Below are 20974 nucleotides of genomic sequence, written 5' to 3'. Positions count from 1 at the left end.
CCCCCCCCCCCCCCCAAAAAAAAAAAAAAAATTACTTCAAGTTATGGTAATTAAGCTTTCTATATAGAACATATATAAAAGGGTTTTTACATGAAAATCATCTTAACTAATACCCAAATTGCAAATTATCACCTTTTTTTTTGTAAACCAACTTAGTTTGCTTATATGTTATCAATGTCACACTCTTTGACATTTTGTATTTTAAAAAATGTGAAATTAATATAATACCCCTCAATTTAACCCAAGAGAAAAAAGGAGAGGGGAAAAGGAAGGGAGGTAGAGGGGGAGAGGAGGAAAGGGCTAGGGTTCGGAGAAACTCTAGAAATGGAGGAGATGGCGGTAGATGTGGACGAGGACGGTGAGGGGGAGAGGAGAGAAAAAGGAGGAGGTGGAGGGGGCCACTGGTGGAGGGGGAGGAGATGAGAAAACAAATTAGGGTGGAGAAACCCTAGAGGTGGAGATGGTGGAGATGGAGGAAGAAGAAAAGATGGAGAGGAGATGGAAGAGATGAGGTAGGGGAGGACGGGATGGGGAGAGGGGAGGTAGGTGATACGGGTGTATATTCTCTTCGGAACTTAGCGATCCTCATGGGGAGCTTAAGAATAGATGATTCTCATAATAACATGAGAATAGAGCTGTAAAATAACACAATGGAACGCAGGTTGAAACGTGGAACGAGACGGCGAATCGAAGAATCGAAGCATCTAGTTTTCAGCCCGTAAGTCGACTCATAACAGTCATGAGTCGACTAATCAGGTTGAGTCGACTCATGCCTATAATAAGTCGACTCATGAAACTCAGCCATTTTGTCGAAAATCTCTGACCAGTCGACTCATCACTGTATGAGTCGACCCATGTGTCATGAGTCGACTCATGCATGTTTATGAGTCGACTCATCGAAGGATTCCTGGTTCGTTTGGGTTTCTGTTTGCATGAATTCTTATAGGGTTTAGGCTTGGTTATTTACCACTTTACCATCCACGTTGTTACACCTATATAAGGGATTGTTTTAGGGTTTCTAAGGGAGGGGATGTAATAAAAGAGAGATTCTAATCAAGAGAGTTTAGGATTTAGAGAGAATTGAGAGTTTGTTCTCGATTCTAGTGAGATTGTGAGAGAGGGATTATAATCTTTTTATATCATAATCTAGAGGGTATTTTTCTTCGCCACATACTGAATTATTCTTGTGTTTTTGTCATCCTCTTCTCAACCCACCTTTGATAATTCCGCAATTATTCTTGTGTTTTTGTCATCCTCTTCTCAACCCACCTTTGATAATTCCGCGATCAAAGGTGCTCGCACGGCGACTCGTATCAAATCCTCTTCTCAACCCACCTTTGATAATTCCGCGATCAAAGGTGCTCGCACGGCGACTCGTATCAAATTAGTATCAGAGAGATCATATCCTGTGAAGGGGGCATCCTATGTATGATCCTGACTCGATTGCAATACAAGAAGCTAGACGAGATCCTTATTTCATTGGAAGGAGTCCAAAATTTAAGAAAGAAGAAGATGACTGAAGGAGATAGTTCAGCAATGCTAGATGCATTGGAGAAGCAGATGGAGATAATGGACTCGATCCTCGTGCAACTCGTCAATCTTGTCTAAGACAGAAAACAAGGAGGAATCTTCTTCGAAAGGCAAGAAGAAACTTGTGGAGTCCGATGGAGAAGGCGAGGATTCTGATTCAGATGAGGAGGCCCGTATTGTTAAGTCTGTTTCACACCAAAGGGGTAAGAATTCTTACCAGAATTTGAAGATAGACTTCAAAGTGGAGATTCCTATTTATGACGGGAGTGTCAACGTCGAGAGGCTTGATGATTAGATCGAGCGGATGGAGACCTATTTCACACTCTACGGATATTCATCCAAGGAGAAGCTCGTGTTCGCGACTTTGAAGCTTTCGGGGCATGCATTGACATGATGAAAATCCTACTGCAAGCAGGAGAAGAAGACGGTGTCGTGGAATAAGTTTAAGGAGCCACTGAGAAAGCAGTTCTATCCAGTGGGATTCCTTGAGGAGCGTTGGTACAAGTGGTACGGTTTGCGCTAAAGATTCAATCAGACTGTTTAAGAGTACACGACGAAGTTCCAACTGCAGGCGATGGTTCTAAACGTCACGACGGACGAATACTTCATCTTCATGAAGTACATGACGGGTGTGAACGAATACATCCGGAAGGAGATAAAGCTATTTACAGTCGAGTCTATTATAGAGACAAGCGTGAAAGCTATTGCCATCGAGCTCAAGCAAAAGAAGAGCAACGAGGCAAAAGGAGATGCAAAACAGATGAGAGGTGAGTCTAGGGGCTCCAAACTTAATGAGGAGAAGAAGGATGATCCAGGAAGAGCAGAACTAATTTATAGTCACTGCGAGAAGACAGGACATGTCCCTGATCGATGCTGGGAGAAGTTTCCTTATCTGAAGCCAAAGAGGTTGAAGAAAAAAGAGGAAAAAAAGACATACATGATAGCACAGAGTCCGAAGGAAGTTCCTGGGATGACAGAGCCCAACAGTAGTCTCAATCTTATGGTAGGAAAACAGGTCACGAAAGAGGACGAAGACCCGCGAAAGCAGCTCTTTGTACTGAAGTTGCAAGTGAATACCAGTTTGGTTGATGTTATTGTTGATCCAGGCAGCGAAAAAAATTTGATATCTGAGGCTTTGGTTCAGAAGCTGGGTCTGAAGACAATCCGAAACTCTATCTATTGGGGTGGATTCAAAAGGAGACGGGACTAAGTGTAGTTGATCAATACACTGTCAGATTTGCACTCCACGAGTCGTATATTGACAAGGTCACATACGACGTCATTCCATTGGATGTTTGTCAGGTTATACTGGGCAATCCGTACTTATGGGATAGATACGCGATCTACGAAAGACGGACTCAAAAGTACACATTCACCAAGGATGGTAAAAAGTTCATATTTCGCTCGGCGTCTCTTCCGAGGGAGGTAAACTTAGCGACAGTGACGCGAGCGAAGAGGCTAGTGAATGTAAGCAAGAAGTTTGTCTCGCTATGCATTAGACTTCAAGACGAGCCATCGAAAAGAAGTTGCATGTTGGAGCGGAAGACGATTACGATAAGGCGAGGAACGAAGGAGTCGTTTCCAGTTGTACGTCGATATCAGGTTCCTAGCAAGGCCAGGTGGTACAGAAAGGATGGAGGAGCTCGCGAGTTTCCTCAGCTAAAGTTCTAACTTGAATGAGACTTCAAGTTCCTAAAGGGGGACCCATGATACGAGTGTATCTTCTCTTCGGAACTTAGCAATCCTCATGGGAAGCTTGAGGATAGATGATTCTCATAATAGCATGAGAATAGATGTGTAAAACAACACAGTGAAACGTAGGTTAAAGCGTGGAACGAGACGACGAATCGAAGAATCGAAGCATCCAGTTTTCAGCCCGTAAGTCGACTCATAACAATCATGAGTCGACTCATCAGGTTGAGTCGACTCATGCCTGTCATAAGTCGACTCATGAAACTCAGCCGTTTTGTCAAAAGTCTCTGACCAGTCGACTCATCCCTGTATGAGTCGACCTATGTGTCATGAGTCGACTCGTGCATTTTTATGAGTCGACTCATCGAAGGATTCCTGGTTCGTTTGGTTTTCTGTTTGCACGAATTCCTGTAGGGTTTAGGCTTGGTTATTTATCACTTTGTCATCCACGTTGTTACACCTATATAAGGGATTGTTTTAGGGTTTTTAAAGGAGGAGATGTAATAAAAGAGAGATTCTAATCAAGAGAGATTAGGGTTTAGAGAGAATTGAGAGTTTGTTCTCGATTCTAGTGATTGCGAGAGGGATTGTAATCTTTTCATATAATAATCTAGAGAGGGTATTTTTCTTCGCCACATACTAAATTATTCTTGTGTTTCTGTCATCCTCTTCTCAACTCACCTTTGATAATTTCACGATCAAAGGTGCTCGCACGACAACTCGTATCAGTAGGGAAGGGGAAGAGAGGGGGAAGGAAGAAGATGGAGAGAGAAAAGTAAAGTGAGCATTTTAAATTTTTTCAGACTGAATAGTGTAGGATCTGAAATAGATACACTTGAACACTAGAGGGGGGGTGAATAGTATTCTTTTAAAATTATTGCAAAGTAGATAATAAATTACAAAGAAAAATGGCAATCTCAGAAATTTGCAAACACAAACACAAGGATTTTATACTGCTTCCACCAAACCGGTGTACATCCAGTCCCCAAGCAAATCTCGCTTGAGAGTTTTCACTATGATTTTGAATAAACTTACAAAATCAAACGCAAACCTGACCAATTTGCAAGTCCCTGTAAATTGTAACACCAATTGACAAACTCCTTGCCAATTTGAACACCAATCTCTAACCCAAGAGATTAACCCTCTCACAACCGAGAGAAAACTTGTTGAAGAAGAACACAATGATCCTATAAGCCTTGAATGTGTAATAATGTGCAGCAGTGGCTTAGGATTCTTTTAATCTCTGTAAAATTGCCTAATTGATTTGTTTTTGATGAAAGTATATAGGCAATTTCAGAAACTCTTCTTTTTCAGAAAATCAGAATGTTTTTCACTTGAAAAATTGCTCAAGAATCAAAGCTTATGGGTATGTATATGTCTCCAATTTTTCTGAACAAATAACCTATATATAGCCCTTGAAAAGACAAGTTTTTAAAGTTTAAAAACGTTTAAAAACGGCCAAGAACTGTCAAATATTTCAAATTCTGAAAACTGAAAAACTGTCTCTTGTAGTCGACTACTGTAGTCATTAGTCGACTACACTGAGTTCAGACAGACTCTGTGTTTTCGGAAAATGTTCTCAGTAGTCGACTATAATGATAATTAGTCGACTACACTGAGTTCAGACAGAAACTTGAAAACTTATATTTTTCTTCAGTAGTCGACTACTGTAGTCATTAGTCGACTACACTGTAAAAAGACAGAAACTTATGTTTCTGTCAAACATCTCAGTAGTCGACTATAATCTCTATTAGTCGACTATACTGTAAAAAGACAGAAACTTGTATTTGAGTTATATACATGAGTAGTCGACTACTATCCTAATTAGTCGACTATTAAGATCAAAAATTCAGAAATAATGAGTTTTTATAATTAAGTTTTAACTATTATTCTAATGGTTAACATAGGGGATTTCTATAGTTAACCAACACACTAAGCCTGTGTTAGTGTGTTCTAAAATTGTGTGTGTGTGCGTGTGTGTGATCAAGGCTTGTACAAATATTCTAAGCAAAGAAAAATTCAAATACATTATCTTTTGTTCTTCATTTTCTTTACTTCAAAATGCCTTGATATCCACTTGCACTTGTTCATATTCTGATATTGAAATCTGCATATGAAAGTTAGTATACACACAATATAAATTGTTATCATCAAAACATTATCATGGAGAAATGATATTCAACATTCTCCCCATTTTTGATGATAACAAATAATTTATGCATCATATTAAAGCTTAACACATGTAATACTTACTCCCCCTGCATATATGCAAAGTTTTTTAACATACATAATAAACAATATAAAACTTAACTATTTCTCCCCCTTTGTTATCAACAAAAAGAAGAACCTAAACATAACATAATTTCTTCAACATGAGCTAATACTTCAAACAAATCATCCAGGTTATGAACATAGTCCATAACTTCACCCATCCATATTGGTAGGCAAAGACTTGCCATAAAAACCACAAGTTCCATAATGTTCATCACCATTATCTGTTTAAAATATATAGCAGTTATATTAACTAACAAAAATAGTAGCAAACTTAACACATAATAGCAAACTTTTCATAATATCAAGCTTAACACACAGTCATATTGTAGCAAACTTGACAAAATAGCAACACAACCACCATAACCACATAGTTTTAAACATAATAACAACCACATAGTTTTAAACATAATAACAACCACATAGTTTTAAACATAAGAACATAATTGTTTTGACCAAAAAACAGAAACAAATTCTAAGGTGCTGGAGGAGGTTGTTGGCCTTGAAAAATATGAATTAAGCTTTGAGTCCAAGTCTTCAAACTTTTTAATTAGGTCTTCTTGATTGCTGATGATATATCTGTTCTGTGCATATATAGCTCTTTGACCAGTTTCCAGTTCTAGGATACGTGCACTCAAAGTATTGTATTGCACGTCTGAAAAACATGAAGGTTCAGTAGGAAATGGTGGTGGTTGACTTGAAGAGGCTCCAGCTTGAGTTGAGGTTTGTGGAATATCTTCTTGTTGAAGTTCAGGTTCATTTTGAACAGGTTCATTTTGAGGATTGTGATCTTGGATTTCAAAATTTGTCAATTTCATCCTAGTTAGGGCATTTGAATCAAAAAATTCAATTGAACGGACAACAGATTTTTCAGATTTGAGATCAACATGGAATTTATCAAAGATCTTAGTCAGGAATGCACCATAAGGAAGAAATCCTCTAGGAATGGTCAGAAAATTATCAAAATAAACCTCAGCCCAATTAACTTGAATGTTTCCCATAATAGCATATATAGCTTTTGCTAATTCTAGGGAAATGAAATGAAAACTTTTTCCCATAATAGCATATATAGCTTTTGCTAATTCTAGGGAAATGAAATGAAAACTCCCAGTTTTTGGAAACAAGTTATAGGCTAGAATACGAGCAATGAACCTAGGAAATGGACGAAGTTTGTTTGAATTGTTCAAAGGTTTTTCATGTCCTGGAAGAAATATGTGATTGGATAGCAAATCTGAATCATTCATCCTAACAGAGTTAAGAGAAACTCCTTGATAAGGAATATTGAATATTTTACCAATTGTTTTAGTAGTTAATTCAATCTCCAAAAGTTAGTATACACACAATATAAATTGTTATCATCAAAACATTATCATGGAGAAATGATATTCAACAAATAGTGGCAAAGATGTGACATTGAGAACCTATAAGCAAACTAAGGTGGTTTGCATAAAACCAAAAAGGTGGTAAGTTGCAATTAAGCATAAGTTAAGGTGATTTTCATGTAAAACCTTACATAAAAATCAAACTTTCATACGCACGGTAATTGATTGGCTTTCCTAAAAGCCTTCAAATTGGCCCATCTAGCCAATTATTTTCAATAGCTAGAATCCATCAAGGATTTTATTCCTATAAAATTTATGCATTCCTAATAATTTAGTGATGGATTTCTTTGTACATAATTGAAGATCTAAATATTTCACTCAAGGACTATGCATATAATGCTTAAAAAGTAGGATTCGAAAATTTTCCACCTCAATTTCCTTCTAATGTATATTAAAATTAAAACTTCTAACAAATTATTTCAGCCTCGTGATCCTTTAAGCACCTTTCCAATTGCCAACATCTAAACTCATAGTCATATGCTTGTTTGTTTGCCAATAACCTTCAAGTACAGATGCATCATCTTCCACAGTTTTACTTTTATTCTGTCCACCTCTGTTGGAGGTCATGTCATAATCAAAATTGATCAAACAAGGTCAATTAGCACTCTTCTTCTCTTAATTTTATCTAAATTAATATGTTTGTTCAAAAGAAATTTATTGTTCTTGCAATAACATATCTTTGCACAATAGATGTTTGACGTCTAGTCTATTATAACTTGAACTTGGATTTTATAGACCTTGTATCCTAGATTCCTAAAAAAATTTCTAGCTCCGCCACTAAATATAACAAAAGACTTGATGACTAATATAGGAGCCAAATAGATTAAATTCACCTCAATTTAACTTTTGACTACCGCCATATAAAAAGAAAATTGAGTGTACTTGCATCATGACGAAAAAAAAGGAAAGAAATAGTTTCTTCTAGAGCACCAGCAAGTCAATGTTTGAGTACCATCTAGCTCTTGCTAATAAGCGAACTCCACTCCTGACAATTTCAAGAATTTCTTAGGCAATTAACCCCTAATTTTTGTTTATTTTCATTCTTTTTGACCCAGTAAACAATTACGATTACATACTTCAAAATTTGTGATTTCATGAGCTACCCATGATTTTTTATATTTTTGTTCTTTTTAACTCAATAAAAAGTCATGATTTTCATAGTCTCCCAATCCACGATTTCGGATACATTGTAATTCGTTTCAACTCGCTGACAATTAAGTTACGCATTCAAGATTCATGATTTCATTGGCTCTAACTCATTATACTTTTCCATTTTCCATTGTATCGATCCCATGGAAATTAAGTAAGCATACAATAAAACTAACTTACCCACTATTTTATTTATTTTCATCCATTTTGACCGAATAAAAATTAATTTGTGAAATTCAAAATTCATGATTTTCATGGGCATTTTGTCTATTTTCATTTGCTTCGACCTAATGACAATTAAGTATGTGTATTTCAATATTTTGCCATTTTATGGGCTATAAATCATGATTTTTGTCCATTTTTATTTATTTTATCATAATGATAATTTAATGATACTTCTAAATTCATGATGTTGATGGGCTAACCCATGATTTTTGTTAATTTTTGTTCATTTTTGACCTGATGATATTTAATTTTGCGGACTTCAAAGTTAAAATTTTCATGAGCTATACTCTATAATTTTTATCGATTTTCATTCATTTTAAGCCAATAACAATTAAGTATATGTATTTAAAACTTCACAATTTTCATGGGCTATATCAACACTTGCAAAAGTTGAAGCGCAAGGCAAAGCATTGTCCCTCCCTATGAAGCGAAGCGTAAGCATCATAGGTTTTCTTATTCTTTATATATTTTAATATATATACACATAAATTTATATTTATATTTATATCATCCAACACAAAAAATAAAAGTAATGTTTAACTTCGAAACTCTAGCTAAAATACTGTATGTTTAAATTTCACGTCTAGAAAGTAATAACAATCTAGAATATTCACTCTTAAATACTTGAAAACAAAATGATAAATACTAGACACTAAAACAATTAATCATCTTCTTCGTCTGACGCCAAATTAGATAAATTGTTCACCAATTCATTGTCGACTTCATCATTTTCTTCAATATTAGCATCATCATCATAGTCCATGATCTGAATTTCCTTTCCTTTACCTAGTTATAAATTTTAAAGAATACATGAATAATATATATATAATAAATAATTTTGTAAATCATATGATTACTACTTGCTTTTGCTTGAGTGTGCTCTTTGTCTCTTACTTGTTGCAAGTACTACATTTTCATCTCATCCAATCTCCTCTCGAATTGTATCTACTGGAGCAACATCAAAAAGTGACATATCATCTTCTACAATATACACTCTACTCTGTCCATGTCTTCATCCTCATTTATAGTTATCCATTCATCATCTGAATCTGCAACTTCCACTAAAATAGGATCTGCATAAGCCTATCTTTTCATTCTTCTCTTAGCTTTCACCAATTGAGATCGTGGTTGAGGCAAGCAAGATAAATTTTGCCCTAGCTAAAATATAAAGAGTTCAATCCTAATAGGAACCATATTACAAATCAGTTAAGTTTTCTTTTGAACTTATTTTACCAACTTTCCTTTCTTTTGCCATAGCACTCCAAAATGTAAACAAAGCGTGAAGCAAGCACATGCCATTCTAAAGCGCGCACCTCAAGACTTGAGGAGTACGCATCAGAGGGAAATGTACTTTCCAAGTACACCTCGGAGCGACAATTAAGTCAAACGCTCCGGAGGCGCCTTTAAGCGTGCTTCAAAAATGCTTTTATAATCCAAGATATTCTTTTTTCCATTTTTCTTCATTTCAACCTCTTGGAAATTAAGTATGAGTACTTCAAATTTTATGATTTTCATAGGCTTATAATATACACTTTTTGTCCATTTTGTTAGTTTCAACTAAATGACAATTAAGCATGCATACTTCAAATTTTCACAATTTTCTTAGGCTATAACCTATGATTTTCATTAACTTTCCTTTGTTTTGCCCCAATGACGATTAGGTATGCATACTCAAAAGTTTAGCAATTTTCATGGGATGAAACCCATATTTTTTATCCATTTTTAATCTTTTCGACTCAATGAAAATTAACTATGCATATTTAAAAAATCGCAATCTACATTGTCTATAACCTATGATTTTATCCATTTTCATACGTCTCGACCCAATGAAAACTAAGTTATGTAAACTTCAAACTTCGTGATTGATGATTTTCATTCGATTCGACAGAATGCTAATTAAGTATGCATACTTTAAAATTAGTGATTTTCTTTGGCTATCATTCACAATTTTTTCTATTTTCGTTCATTTAGACCTTATGGCAATTAAGTATGAGTACTTCAAAATTCATAATTTTCATGGGCGCTACTTCAAGATTTTTGTTTTTTTCGACACGAGCAATTTCAGTATTTGCACTACAACATTTCACGATTTTCATTTGTGTAATCCATGAATTTTGTCCACTATCATTTGTTTCGATAATATGGCATAGTAAGTATACCTACTTCTAAATTCGCAATTTTCAATGGCTATAATCGATAATTTTTGCCTATTTTCATCTGTATCAACCCAAAGAAAATTAAGTTTGTGTACTTCAAAATTCGCAATCTTCATAGACTATAAACCTATGACCCATAATTTTCATCAATTTTCGTTCATTTAGTCCCAATAGCAATTACATAGTCGTATATCAGATACATGACTTTGTCAATGTCATTCACTTCAACCTAATAGCCATTAAGTATGGATACTTAAAAATTCACGATTTTCATGGGCTCTAACCCATTGTATTTCAAATTCGACATAACCCACACTAATTTTTCTTTTTTGTTTGCTGTGGCCAATTAAATTTAGTATATGGATTTCAAAATTAACTTTTTCATAGGCTCTAACCCAAAGTTTTTGTTAATTAATCGTGTACTTGAAAATATCGTAATTTTCTTGGGCTATAACCCCTCAATTTTTTCCATTTTTGTTTGTTTTGATCCAACGACAATTACATATACTCACTTAAAAATCCGAAATTTCATAGGATACTACTATTCTTAACAACTTTTGTTTGGTTCGACCCAATCGGAATTATGTATAGATACTTCAAGTGTCGCGATTTTCATGGGCTCTAACCCACATCTTTAGATCCATTTTTATTTGTTTCGACCTCGTAGCAGTTCAATTCAATAAGTGCATTTCAAAGTTCACGATTTCATTGGGCTCTAACCCACAAGTTATTGTCCATTCTCATTTGTTTTAGTCTAATGGAAATTAAATATACATACATTAAAATTAACTATTTCCGTGGGCTATAACCCGCGATTTTTACATCTTTTTTATTTCGACGTAGTGAAAATTAATTTGTGGACATCATATTTGTGATTTTCATGGGGCTATAACCTATGAGTTTTGATCATTTTTATTTGCTTAGACCCAACAGCAATTAAGTATGCATTCTTCAAAATACTGTGATTTTCATAGGATATAGCCCATGATTTTTATCCACTTTTATTTGTTTGGATATAACCCATGGTGAAGCTAAGCCCTAGTGACCCACAGAGTTACAAGACAGAACTAGATTACTTATTGTATATATATTTTTATCTAACTTTACTTTTACATACTAAACATGACACAACTAGAACTAGGGTAGGACACTACTTATACAATAATGATCACACTACTTAGACATCAAATCATCAAACTTTTCATTATATATATAGTATGTGAGAACCTATAATACTCCTAGGGTATAACTAGCTTGGTCATCCTCGCCTATTAAAGTGCAAATTATCCACTTCTCATTCATCTACAAAAATTATACATGAAAGTAGTTTTCCCCATTCACTAACCACTCGAAGAATGGACAGGTTTTTTAATATAACTAAATAATCTCACTACCCATGAGACTGCATGATTTTTTCAAGTTTACTTGTTTCAAGAGAGAGCAATTAATTAAACAAATGGGTTTCCCATTAGAAAAACCAAACTTATGGAGCAACCTATCTTTGTACTTATCATATTGAAAACTATTCATATCTGAAATACTTGACACAAACTACAAGATGCATGATTTCGATTTACAAAACTTAGAGATGTATGAATCAAAATATTGAAATAGGTTATTAAATTTCATTGAAGAACTCGCAAGTCTATACACATGGCATAACAGCTAATTAACCTTGGAAGTATTAATGCCAATCTTTATACACACATATACAGGGCCACTATTATCAACATGCAAGGTGCGATGTAGGACGCAAAATCCTTTATAAGCACCATGTGCAAATCACAAGGGAACAAAATGCCTCAAAGAAGCAAGGCATGCACCACATACAAAATTTTCGTAAAACAAAATAAAACCCAATGTTTTACTTTACAGTAAATAGACTCAATGTTTTTTCAAAAATAATAATTCAATAAAAAATAGAACAGAACCTATACTCATATGTGCAGAATGATTCATACACCCGATTTACAATGGAATATACAGCAATATACCTTTGTTGTTTATGTTATTGGGTTTAGCATCATGTATACATAATTAAAACACGTCTAAATCAGCACCCTCCTTTGAAAAAAAACACATCTAAATCATTGAAATTCTTTTTAGATAGTCCATGTGTGTTACATGACTTTCAACGGTACAAACTCTCAATTTGAAAATTGAAATGTTACATTTAATATATAATATCTACATCATGAATACTATCAATAGCAGTCTCTCTTTGTCAATTTCTGTCTACCTACCTACATACATATGCAAATACCTACATACACAAGTACATATATACTTATAAATAAAGAGCTTCCAAGAGACAGAAAGACAATTTCGAGAACAATAATTTAAAAGTTAACCAAGCTAGCTGCCAAGTCTCAGCTTACTAACCTACACAAAATGAAGCTTCAAGGATACAACTCCAGAATCAAGAGAAGAAAAATTCCATGATTATGAATCCATTTTCTCTTTTGAACAATGGAATTAATGATATTGATCCCTCTACATTTGATAGAGGGGGTAAGTCAACATGAATTTTTCCTTCTGGAATGTTAGGGGTTTGAATATGTCCCCTAAACAACACTTGGTAAAGTACCACCTTATGCAATATCATCTTTCTTTCTTTTCTCTTCTTAAAACAAAAATAAGGGATACTAAGGTATCTAATACTATCAGAAGGATTGCTAAGAATTAGAGTTGGTTTTCAAATGCTAGTAGCTCTGTTAAAGCTAGAATCCTCATCTTGTGGGATCCAGGCATTCTGGACATCCAAGTGATTTTTTCATCTCCCCAACAAATTACTTGCTCTGTTAAATCACTAGATGATAATTTCAGTAGCATCTTATCAGCAGTTTATGGTTTTAATCATTCAGAAGCTAGAAAGGATTTGTGGTTGGAATTAGCTCAGATCAAGCAATCAATTGGCAATGAGGCATGGCTACTTTGTGGAGACTTCAATGTTATGGTTAGTAATAAGGAAAAACTGGGTGGTATCACGTTAACAGAAAATGATACAAAGGATTTCTGTCAATTTATTGAAGATTGTCAACTATCACATCTCAAAACTATAGGTTGTTTCTATACATGGAACAACAAGCAAGATTCAGGCTCTAGAATGTGGTGTAGCCTAGATAGAGCCTTAGTAAATGATCACTGGATTAGCAGATATAATGTAAGCCATGTGGAGTTCATGCTTCCAAGTTTTTCGGATCACTCACCTGCTCTTGTTTCAGTTTATGAAGAAAATGTTCAGGGGAAAAAACCTTTTAAATTCTTCAAAATGTTGACAAAACATGCTGATTTTCTTCCTACAGTATCAGCTATTTAGGAGTCTTCTGTGAGGGGATACAAAATGTTCTCCGTGCACTCAAAGTTGAAGAAGCTAAAGGAGTCACTAAAGGGCCTAAATAAAAGACATTTTAACAACTTAAGTGAATAGGTTCTGAGAGCAAAATCTGAAATAGAGGAGGTCCAATTGAAGTTGCAATCAGATCCTCTTAACCCCTACTCATCAGTCAAGAGAAGAGTTGCATTTCTACATAAAATAAACTCTTACCTTGTGAGCTATCTTTTTATCAGCAAAAGGCAAGGATAGCTTGGAGTATTCAAGGTGACAGGAATACAAGTTTTTTCCACGCGATTATTAAATCCAACAGACACCAAAATAGGGTGTTAACACTATATAATAGTGTTGGTGGGAAAATTTCTGATAGAGAGGAAATTGTAAATGAATTTATCTCATACTATAAGAGCTTAATGGGCTCTGCTAAACATACTTCAACTGTTGATATCAATGTTATTAGCAATGGCCCCTGCCTGATGGATAATCAAAAGAGAGAGCTTTCTATGCCAGTTACAAATGAAGAGATAAAAGCAGCAGTTTTCTCAATGCTAAACAACAAAGCCCCAGGGCCAGATGGATTCAGTGCCTCTTTCTTTAAAGCAGCATGGTCAGTTATTGGGGATGAGGTTACTTCTGCCATAAAAGAATTCTTCAGATCAGAGAAGTTGCTGGGAGCTGTAAATTTACTTATATTGCATTGATTCCAAAGATACAATGTCCTAAAACCCCTGTTGATTTCAGACCAATCTCCTGTTGTAATTGCCTCTATAAATTCATATCAAAAATTTTAGCAAACAGAATTCAATCTATTATGGGGTTTATCATAAATGAGGCTCAATGTGCATTTGTGAAGGGGAAACAAATTTCCAGTAATATCTTGCTAGCACATAAACTTGTCAAGAACTATGGAAAGAAAAATCTTTCACCCAGAGTTATGATAAACATTGACATAAGAAAGGCTTTCGACACTATCAGCTGGAATTTTCTGCATTATATGTTAAGTGGTTTGGGGTTTCCTGAAGTTTTTACAAACTAGATTATGTCCTGTATCTCCTCCCCTAAATACTCCATCTCACTAAATGGATCACTGCATAGATACTTCAATGGTGAAAGAGGCTTAAGGCAGGGGATCCTCTTTCCCCCTACCTTTTCATTATTGGTCTGGAATATTTGTCCAGGAGCATTGAACTTCTAAGGAATGATAAACAGTTTAAATACCACCCAAAGTGCAGAAAATTCAAAATCTCACACTTAGTCTTTGCTGATGACCTCCTCCTTTTTAGCAAGGGTGATTTTTATTCAGTGCAAAGGATCTACAAATGTGTTAAAAGATTTTGGTGATATATCAGGCTTGGAAGCTAACCCTTCAAAGTGTTCAATCTTCTATGGTGGGGTTCAGGAATCAGTTAAAAATGCAATTACAAATAGCTTGGGGTTCCCTGAAGGAACCTTGTCAATCAGATACCTTGGTCTGCCACTTATATGCAAGCGGTTGTCTTATCTGGACTGTAATCCATTGTTCATGAAAATTACAAGCCATTTTCAAGCACGGATGAAGAATAAAAACCTGTCATATGCAGGTAGACTGCAAATCATCAAGAGTGTGATACTGGGAGTGCAAATATTCTGGACTTCTAGCTATATCCTTCCAGCTAAAGTCCTTCACAAAATTGATGAACTCTGTAGAAATTTCCTCTGGGACAAAGTTCCTCTTGTTGCTTGGAGCAATGTATCTACGGGGAAAATCAATGGAGGTTTGGGGATTTTTTTCTGCTACTTTATGGAATAAAGCAATAGCACTAAGAACTCTTTGGTACATTCATGTCAACAAAGAGTCATTATGGATAAAATGGATCCATGACACTTACCTGAAGAATAGTGATATCTGGCAAGTGAAGGGACTCTTGGTTATGGAAGCAATTAATCAAAACTAGAGATAATGTTGTGATCTCTTTGGGAGGGGTTGAAAACCTGAAGAATCTGATTAACTCTTGCTATGTCAACTCCAAAATCCACCTCTCTGCTCTGTATGATTCTTTAAAACCAGGTCCTAAGGTGGTTTGGCATGACGTTGTTTGGGAAAAGTTAAACTATCTCAAACATTCTTTCATTATGTGGTAGGCTGTTCAAGATAAACTTCTTACACAGGATATATTGCTCAAGAAGGGGATCATCCAATCAAACCAATGCTGCTTGTGTGAAGGTGCAGGAGTTGAGAACAGAAACCATCTATTTTTTGACTGTAGCTTCTCCAATCGTGTTTGGAATGGTATTATGAAGTGGCTTAAGTTCAACTGGAGATCATCTGATTGGCATATTCTCATGAATTGGTATATTTTTAGGTTGAGGGGAAAAGGTTACAAACAGAGAATTAAGAGACTGGCACTAACTGCTACAATCTACAACATTTGGAGAGAGAGAAATGCTAGAATCTTCAATGTGGAATTCAGAAGTGTTGAGTAGCTGATCAAGATCATCAAGATTGATACCTGGACAATATCACTCAACAGTTCACTACCGGATGAAACCTGTAAATGGCTTCTCTCAATGTAGCAGAGTTCTGGTAGTTTTGACATTTTAGTTTCATTGTACATCCTTCTTTTATCTTTAGATGTTTTTTGTTTGATACCTCAGTCTGCTGAGTGACTTGATGTACATAAACGTCTACACTTTGGTGAGTGAAATAAAATTTTTCATTGACCAAAAAAAGAAAGGCTCAGCTTACTAGTAAAGGGTAGGTTAGATTATACAAGGTCTCATATTGAAGACTGACTGATGCTTTTATGTCATGAGAATAATAAATTTAAAATGTAGAGAAGTTCGGAGACGTGTTACATATAATACATGATCCCGAGAGGGGAGGATGAGATGGAGACAGAGATGGATGTTAAAAGATTGTTGAGGAGAGGAGGAAGGGGTGTTTTCGTGGTATAACAGCTATTTTTCCCACAGGCCTACATGTCGACAAGTTGATTTGGTCTTGCCAAATGAAAGGTTTGTTTCTTGTAGAGATAAAATGTCACCTCTACATTTCAAATCCGATTAATATCATGATCCATTTCATCCTACACTGTCTAAGTAGGAAGTCAATTGTGGATTTATTAGAGATTTGAGTTTCCTTTCACCAACAACCAGCTATAGGGTGTGTTCTCCTAGGTCTCTAACTAACAGTACCATCCTAGCTGCAATTAAGCGACGAAAACTGTGACACCAAAGCTGCAGTATTCATACAAGACTAGTCGAGCACGAGTCCAGAAAGGTGATACGAGGATTGCACGCTTTGATCAGGACTATTCTAGTGCACAACCAGCCTGCGTGGGCGCCGGGGCTGCAGAAGTGTGATGGTATCCGAGGATCCATTGAGTCTCATGCTTACTACATAGGACAGGATAGGAAGTCAATTGTTGCTTCATTAGAGATTCGGGTTTTTTCCTCTACCCCCCACAATCCCTGATTGTATCACATAAAGGTATCTAATAAAAATCATACATCAACAATCTCCCTAATCAAAGAAAGAATCTCCACGCCATAGCTAAGCTGATCAAATTTCTCAAGAAACATAAATAAATAAAAAAAGAAATGTTCACTGTAGACTCATTCTCATATTTAATTCCTAAAACCGACTCACTTTAAAGTTATTTATGAGAATCGATCCACTTTGAGTTTGAATTAATTACAGTACTAATTAGTAGGGGTTATTAACCCTGACTAATTAGTTGTCTAATTAGCAGCCGCAAACCTTCCCTACTCCTGACCCCGCTTGTAATTAGGCTACTAATGAGTCGGGATTAGCAACCCGACTAATTAGTACCGTAATTAACTCAAAGTGGGTCGATTCTCATAAATAAATTTAAAGTGTGTCGGTTTTAGGGATTAAATCTGGGATTGGGTCTACAGTGAAAATTTCTTCATAAAAAAAAATCAAAACTCACCGTCAATCTCGGCGAACCTCGGCACACCGTGATGCCCATTACAGACCACCACAGCCTCAAACACCTCCACCATCACCTCCCCTCCCTCTCCCCTCGCCTCCACAACCCACTCATCCTTCCTCCGGCCCATTTCAACCCGGCCCACTTCGGCCCCAAACCTCACGAGCCCAACGACCCCCGTCTCCTCCGCAAACCTCTCGATGAACCCCAACACCTCCTCGTGGGCAGGGAACAGCCTGGGGTCCACAGAACTCTCAGTGGGCCCAGGAAATGGGCGGTCGGTAAAGCCCATTAGGGGCCGAGGGAGGTTGGTTCGCAGGGACTTGTACAGGTGGGCCGGGTCGGAGTTGTAGACCCATGTGCCCCCGACCCGGTTGGATTTCTCAAAGACGGTGACGGTGTGGCTTTCTTTGAGGAGTTCGTGGGCGGTGACTAGACCCGAGACGCCGGCGCCAATGACGGCGACTTTCAGAGATCGCCGCATTTTTATTTTATTTTATTTTATTTGTTGGGGTCTTTTTGTTTTTAACAAATTGGGTAAAGGCTGGGGTCCAGATGACCGGGAAATGGGGCCCACGATAAGTGGGCTTTCGTTGAACGTATGGGCTGAATGGGACAGTAGTAGGCGTTGGGCTTTGAGGTGAAATGGAGGTATACGGCTGAATTTGGAAGTGTACGGGGCCCAAACTTTCAAGGGGGGAAAAACCGGCGCTTCTCCCTACGACCTTGTTAATTAGGGCCGGGTTATTTCCTAAAAAAATCAAGAAATAGAAATGAAAACCAAAAAAACTCAAAAAGTATAATTTTATTCATTTCCATCCTTAAATCTCAACCACAACCTCTAATAAAATATTATTTTTATCTAATAACGCATTCATCACATCTAATAAAATATTATTTTCATCCAACAACGCATCTCAACGACCTTGTTAATTAATGGAATTTGGAGTGTCCCCCAATGGCTTTTCCTTTTTTCTTTTTTTTTGGGTTTTCAAGGTATTAAAGAATCCCCCCACCCCCCCCAAAAAAAAAAAAAAAAAAAGAAAACTACACATACCTTGAACACCAAAAAAAAAGAAAAAGGAAAAAGCCAATTGGGGGACACTCCAAATTCCATTAATTAACAAAGGTCGTTGAGATGCGTTGTTGGATGAAAATAATATTTTATTAGATGTGATGAATGCGTTATTAGATAAAATAATTTTATTAGGGTTGTGGTTTGGATTTAAGGATGGAAATGAAAAGAATTATACTTTTGGTTTTTTTTGGTTTTCATTTTCTATTTCCTTGATATTTTAGAATAACCCGCCCTAATTAACCAAGTCGTAGGAGAAGCGCCGGTTTTTCCCCTTGAAAGTTTGGGCCCCGTTACACTTCCAAATAGCGTATACCTCCATTTCACCCTCAAGCAACGCCTACTTACTGTCCCATTCAGCCCATACGTTCAAGAAGCCACTTTAATCCGTGTGCCCATTTCCCGCGTCATCTGGCACCCATTTACCCACGATTTGTTAAAAAACAAAAAGACCCCACAAATAAAATAAATAAATAAAAATGCGGCGATCTCTGAAAGTCGCCCGTCATTGGCGCCGGCGTCTCGGCTAGTCCCGCCACGAACTCCTCAAAGGAAAGCCACACCGTCACGTCTTTGAGAAATCCACGGGTCGGGGGCACATGGTCTACAACTGCCCGACCGGCCACATCACAACAGCCTGTACAAAGTCCCTGCAACCAACTCCCTCGGCCCCTAATGGCTTTACCGACCGCCCATTTCTGGGCCCACTGGAGTTCTGTGGACCCCAGGCTGTTCCCTGCCACGAGGGGTGTTGGGCGTTCATCGAGAGTTTGCGGAGGAGACGGGTTCGTTGGGTCGTGAGGTTTGGCGGCCGAATGGCGGTTGAAAATGGGCCGGAGGAAGGATGATGGGTTGTGGAGCGAGGGGAGACGGAGGAGTGATGGTGGAGGTGTTTGAGGCTGTGGTGCCCTGTAATGCGCATTCACTTGTGCCGAGGTTCGCCAGAGATTGACGGTGAAGTTTTGATTTTTTTTTTTATTAAGAAATTTCCACTTAGACCCAATCCCAGATTTAATCCCTAAAACCGACACACTTAAATTATTTATAGAATCGACCCACTTTGAGTTTAATTACGGTACTAATTAGTCGGGTTGCTAATCCCGACTCATTAGTAGCCTTAATTAACAACGGGTAGGAGTAGGAAGTTTGCGGCTGCTATTAGACACTAATTAGTCAGGGTTAATAACCCCTACTAATTAGTACTGTAATTAATCAAACTCAAAAGGGCATCTCAAAATACTTTAAAGTGAGTGCGGTTTAGGAATTAATATGAGAATGAGTCTACAGTGAAACATTTCTTTTTTTATTATATTATGTTTCTTGAGAATTATCAGCTTAGTATGGCGTGGAGGTCTTTCTTGATTAACGGAGATTGTTGACTGTATGATTTTTATTAGATACCTTTATGTTACAATCAAGGGAATTGTTGGGTGGGAGAAAAACCAATACTCTAATTGAATAGCAGACAATTACTTCTACTGTCCTATGTAGTTAAGCATAGAGACTCAATGGACTCTGATACCATCACACTTTCTGCAGGCCCGGGGCCACGCAGGCTGGTTGTGCACTAGATAGTCCTGATCAAAGCGGATGCATCCTCGTATCAACCTATTCTGGCTCGTGTCGACTAGTTTGTATGAATACTGCAGCTTTGGTTCACAGTTTTCGCCTATTGCAGCTAGGGATGTACTGTTTATTAGAGACTAAGGAGAACACACCTGATAGCTGTTTCGTTGGTTGAAAGAAACCTCAAATCTCTAATAATCCACAATGAACTTCACTACTTAGACAGGTGTAGGATGAAATGATCATGATATAATCGGATTTGAATGTAGAGGTGACTTTATCTCTACAAGGGAAACAAACCTTTCATTTTGGCTAAGACCAAATCAATGCTCGAATGTAGGCCTGTGGAAAAATATGCTTATACCACGAAACCCTTCCTCCTCTCCTCAAACTTTTACATCCATCTCTGTCTCCAGTTGCTCATCCTCCCCTCTCGGGACATTTTATATATTAACACGTCTCCGAACTCTCTACTTTTTAAATTTATTTCATGACATAAAAGTCATCCAGTCCAGCTTCAATATGAGACCTTGTATAATCAACCTAACCCTTTACTCAGTAAGCTGAGCCTTTTTTTTTGGTCAATGAACATTTATTTCACTCACAAAATGTAGACGCTTTATGTACATCAAGTCACCTCAGCCAGACTGACAAACCGGCTA

The 20974-nt window shown here is 36.9% G+C and overlaps 1 protein-coding gene across 2 annotated transcripts in view; it reads right to left on the bottom strand.

Annotated features, from left to right (window-relative positions):
* LOC109839642 (flavin-containing monooxygenase FMO GS-OX5-like) overlaps positions 1-18155 on the bottom strand; it is a 32163-nt gene extending 14008 nt beyond the window's left edge. Inside the window, exon 1 of one of the 2 annotated variants that reach the window (XM_020408146.1) lies at positions 17672-18155. In XM_020408146.1, coding sequence (XP_020263735.1) covers positions 17672-18155 — 484 coding nt within the window. The remainder of the gene's footprint in view (positions 1-17671) is intronic. The other variant, XM_020408147.1, reaches the window with a different exon arrangement.

This window comes from Asparagus officinalis, chromosome 4 (assembly GCF_001876935.1).
Source record: "Asparagus officinalis chromosome 4, Aspof.V1, whole genome shotgun sequence".
Lineage (NCBI taxonomy): Eukaryota > Viridiplantae > Streptophyta > Magnoliopsida > Asparagales > Asparagaceae > Asparagus > Asparagus officinalis.
Note: the sequence above shows the minus strand (reverse complement) of the source record. Positions and strands in the feature narration are given on the sequence as shown.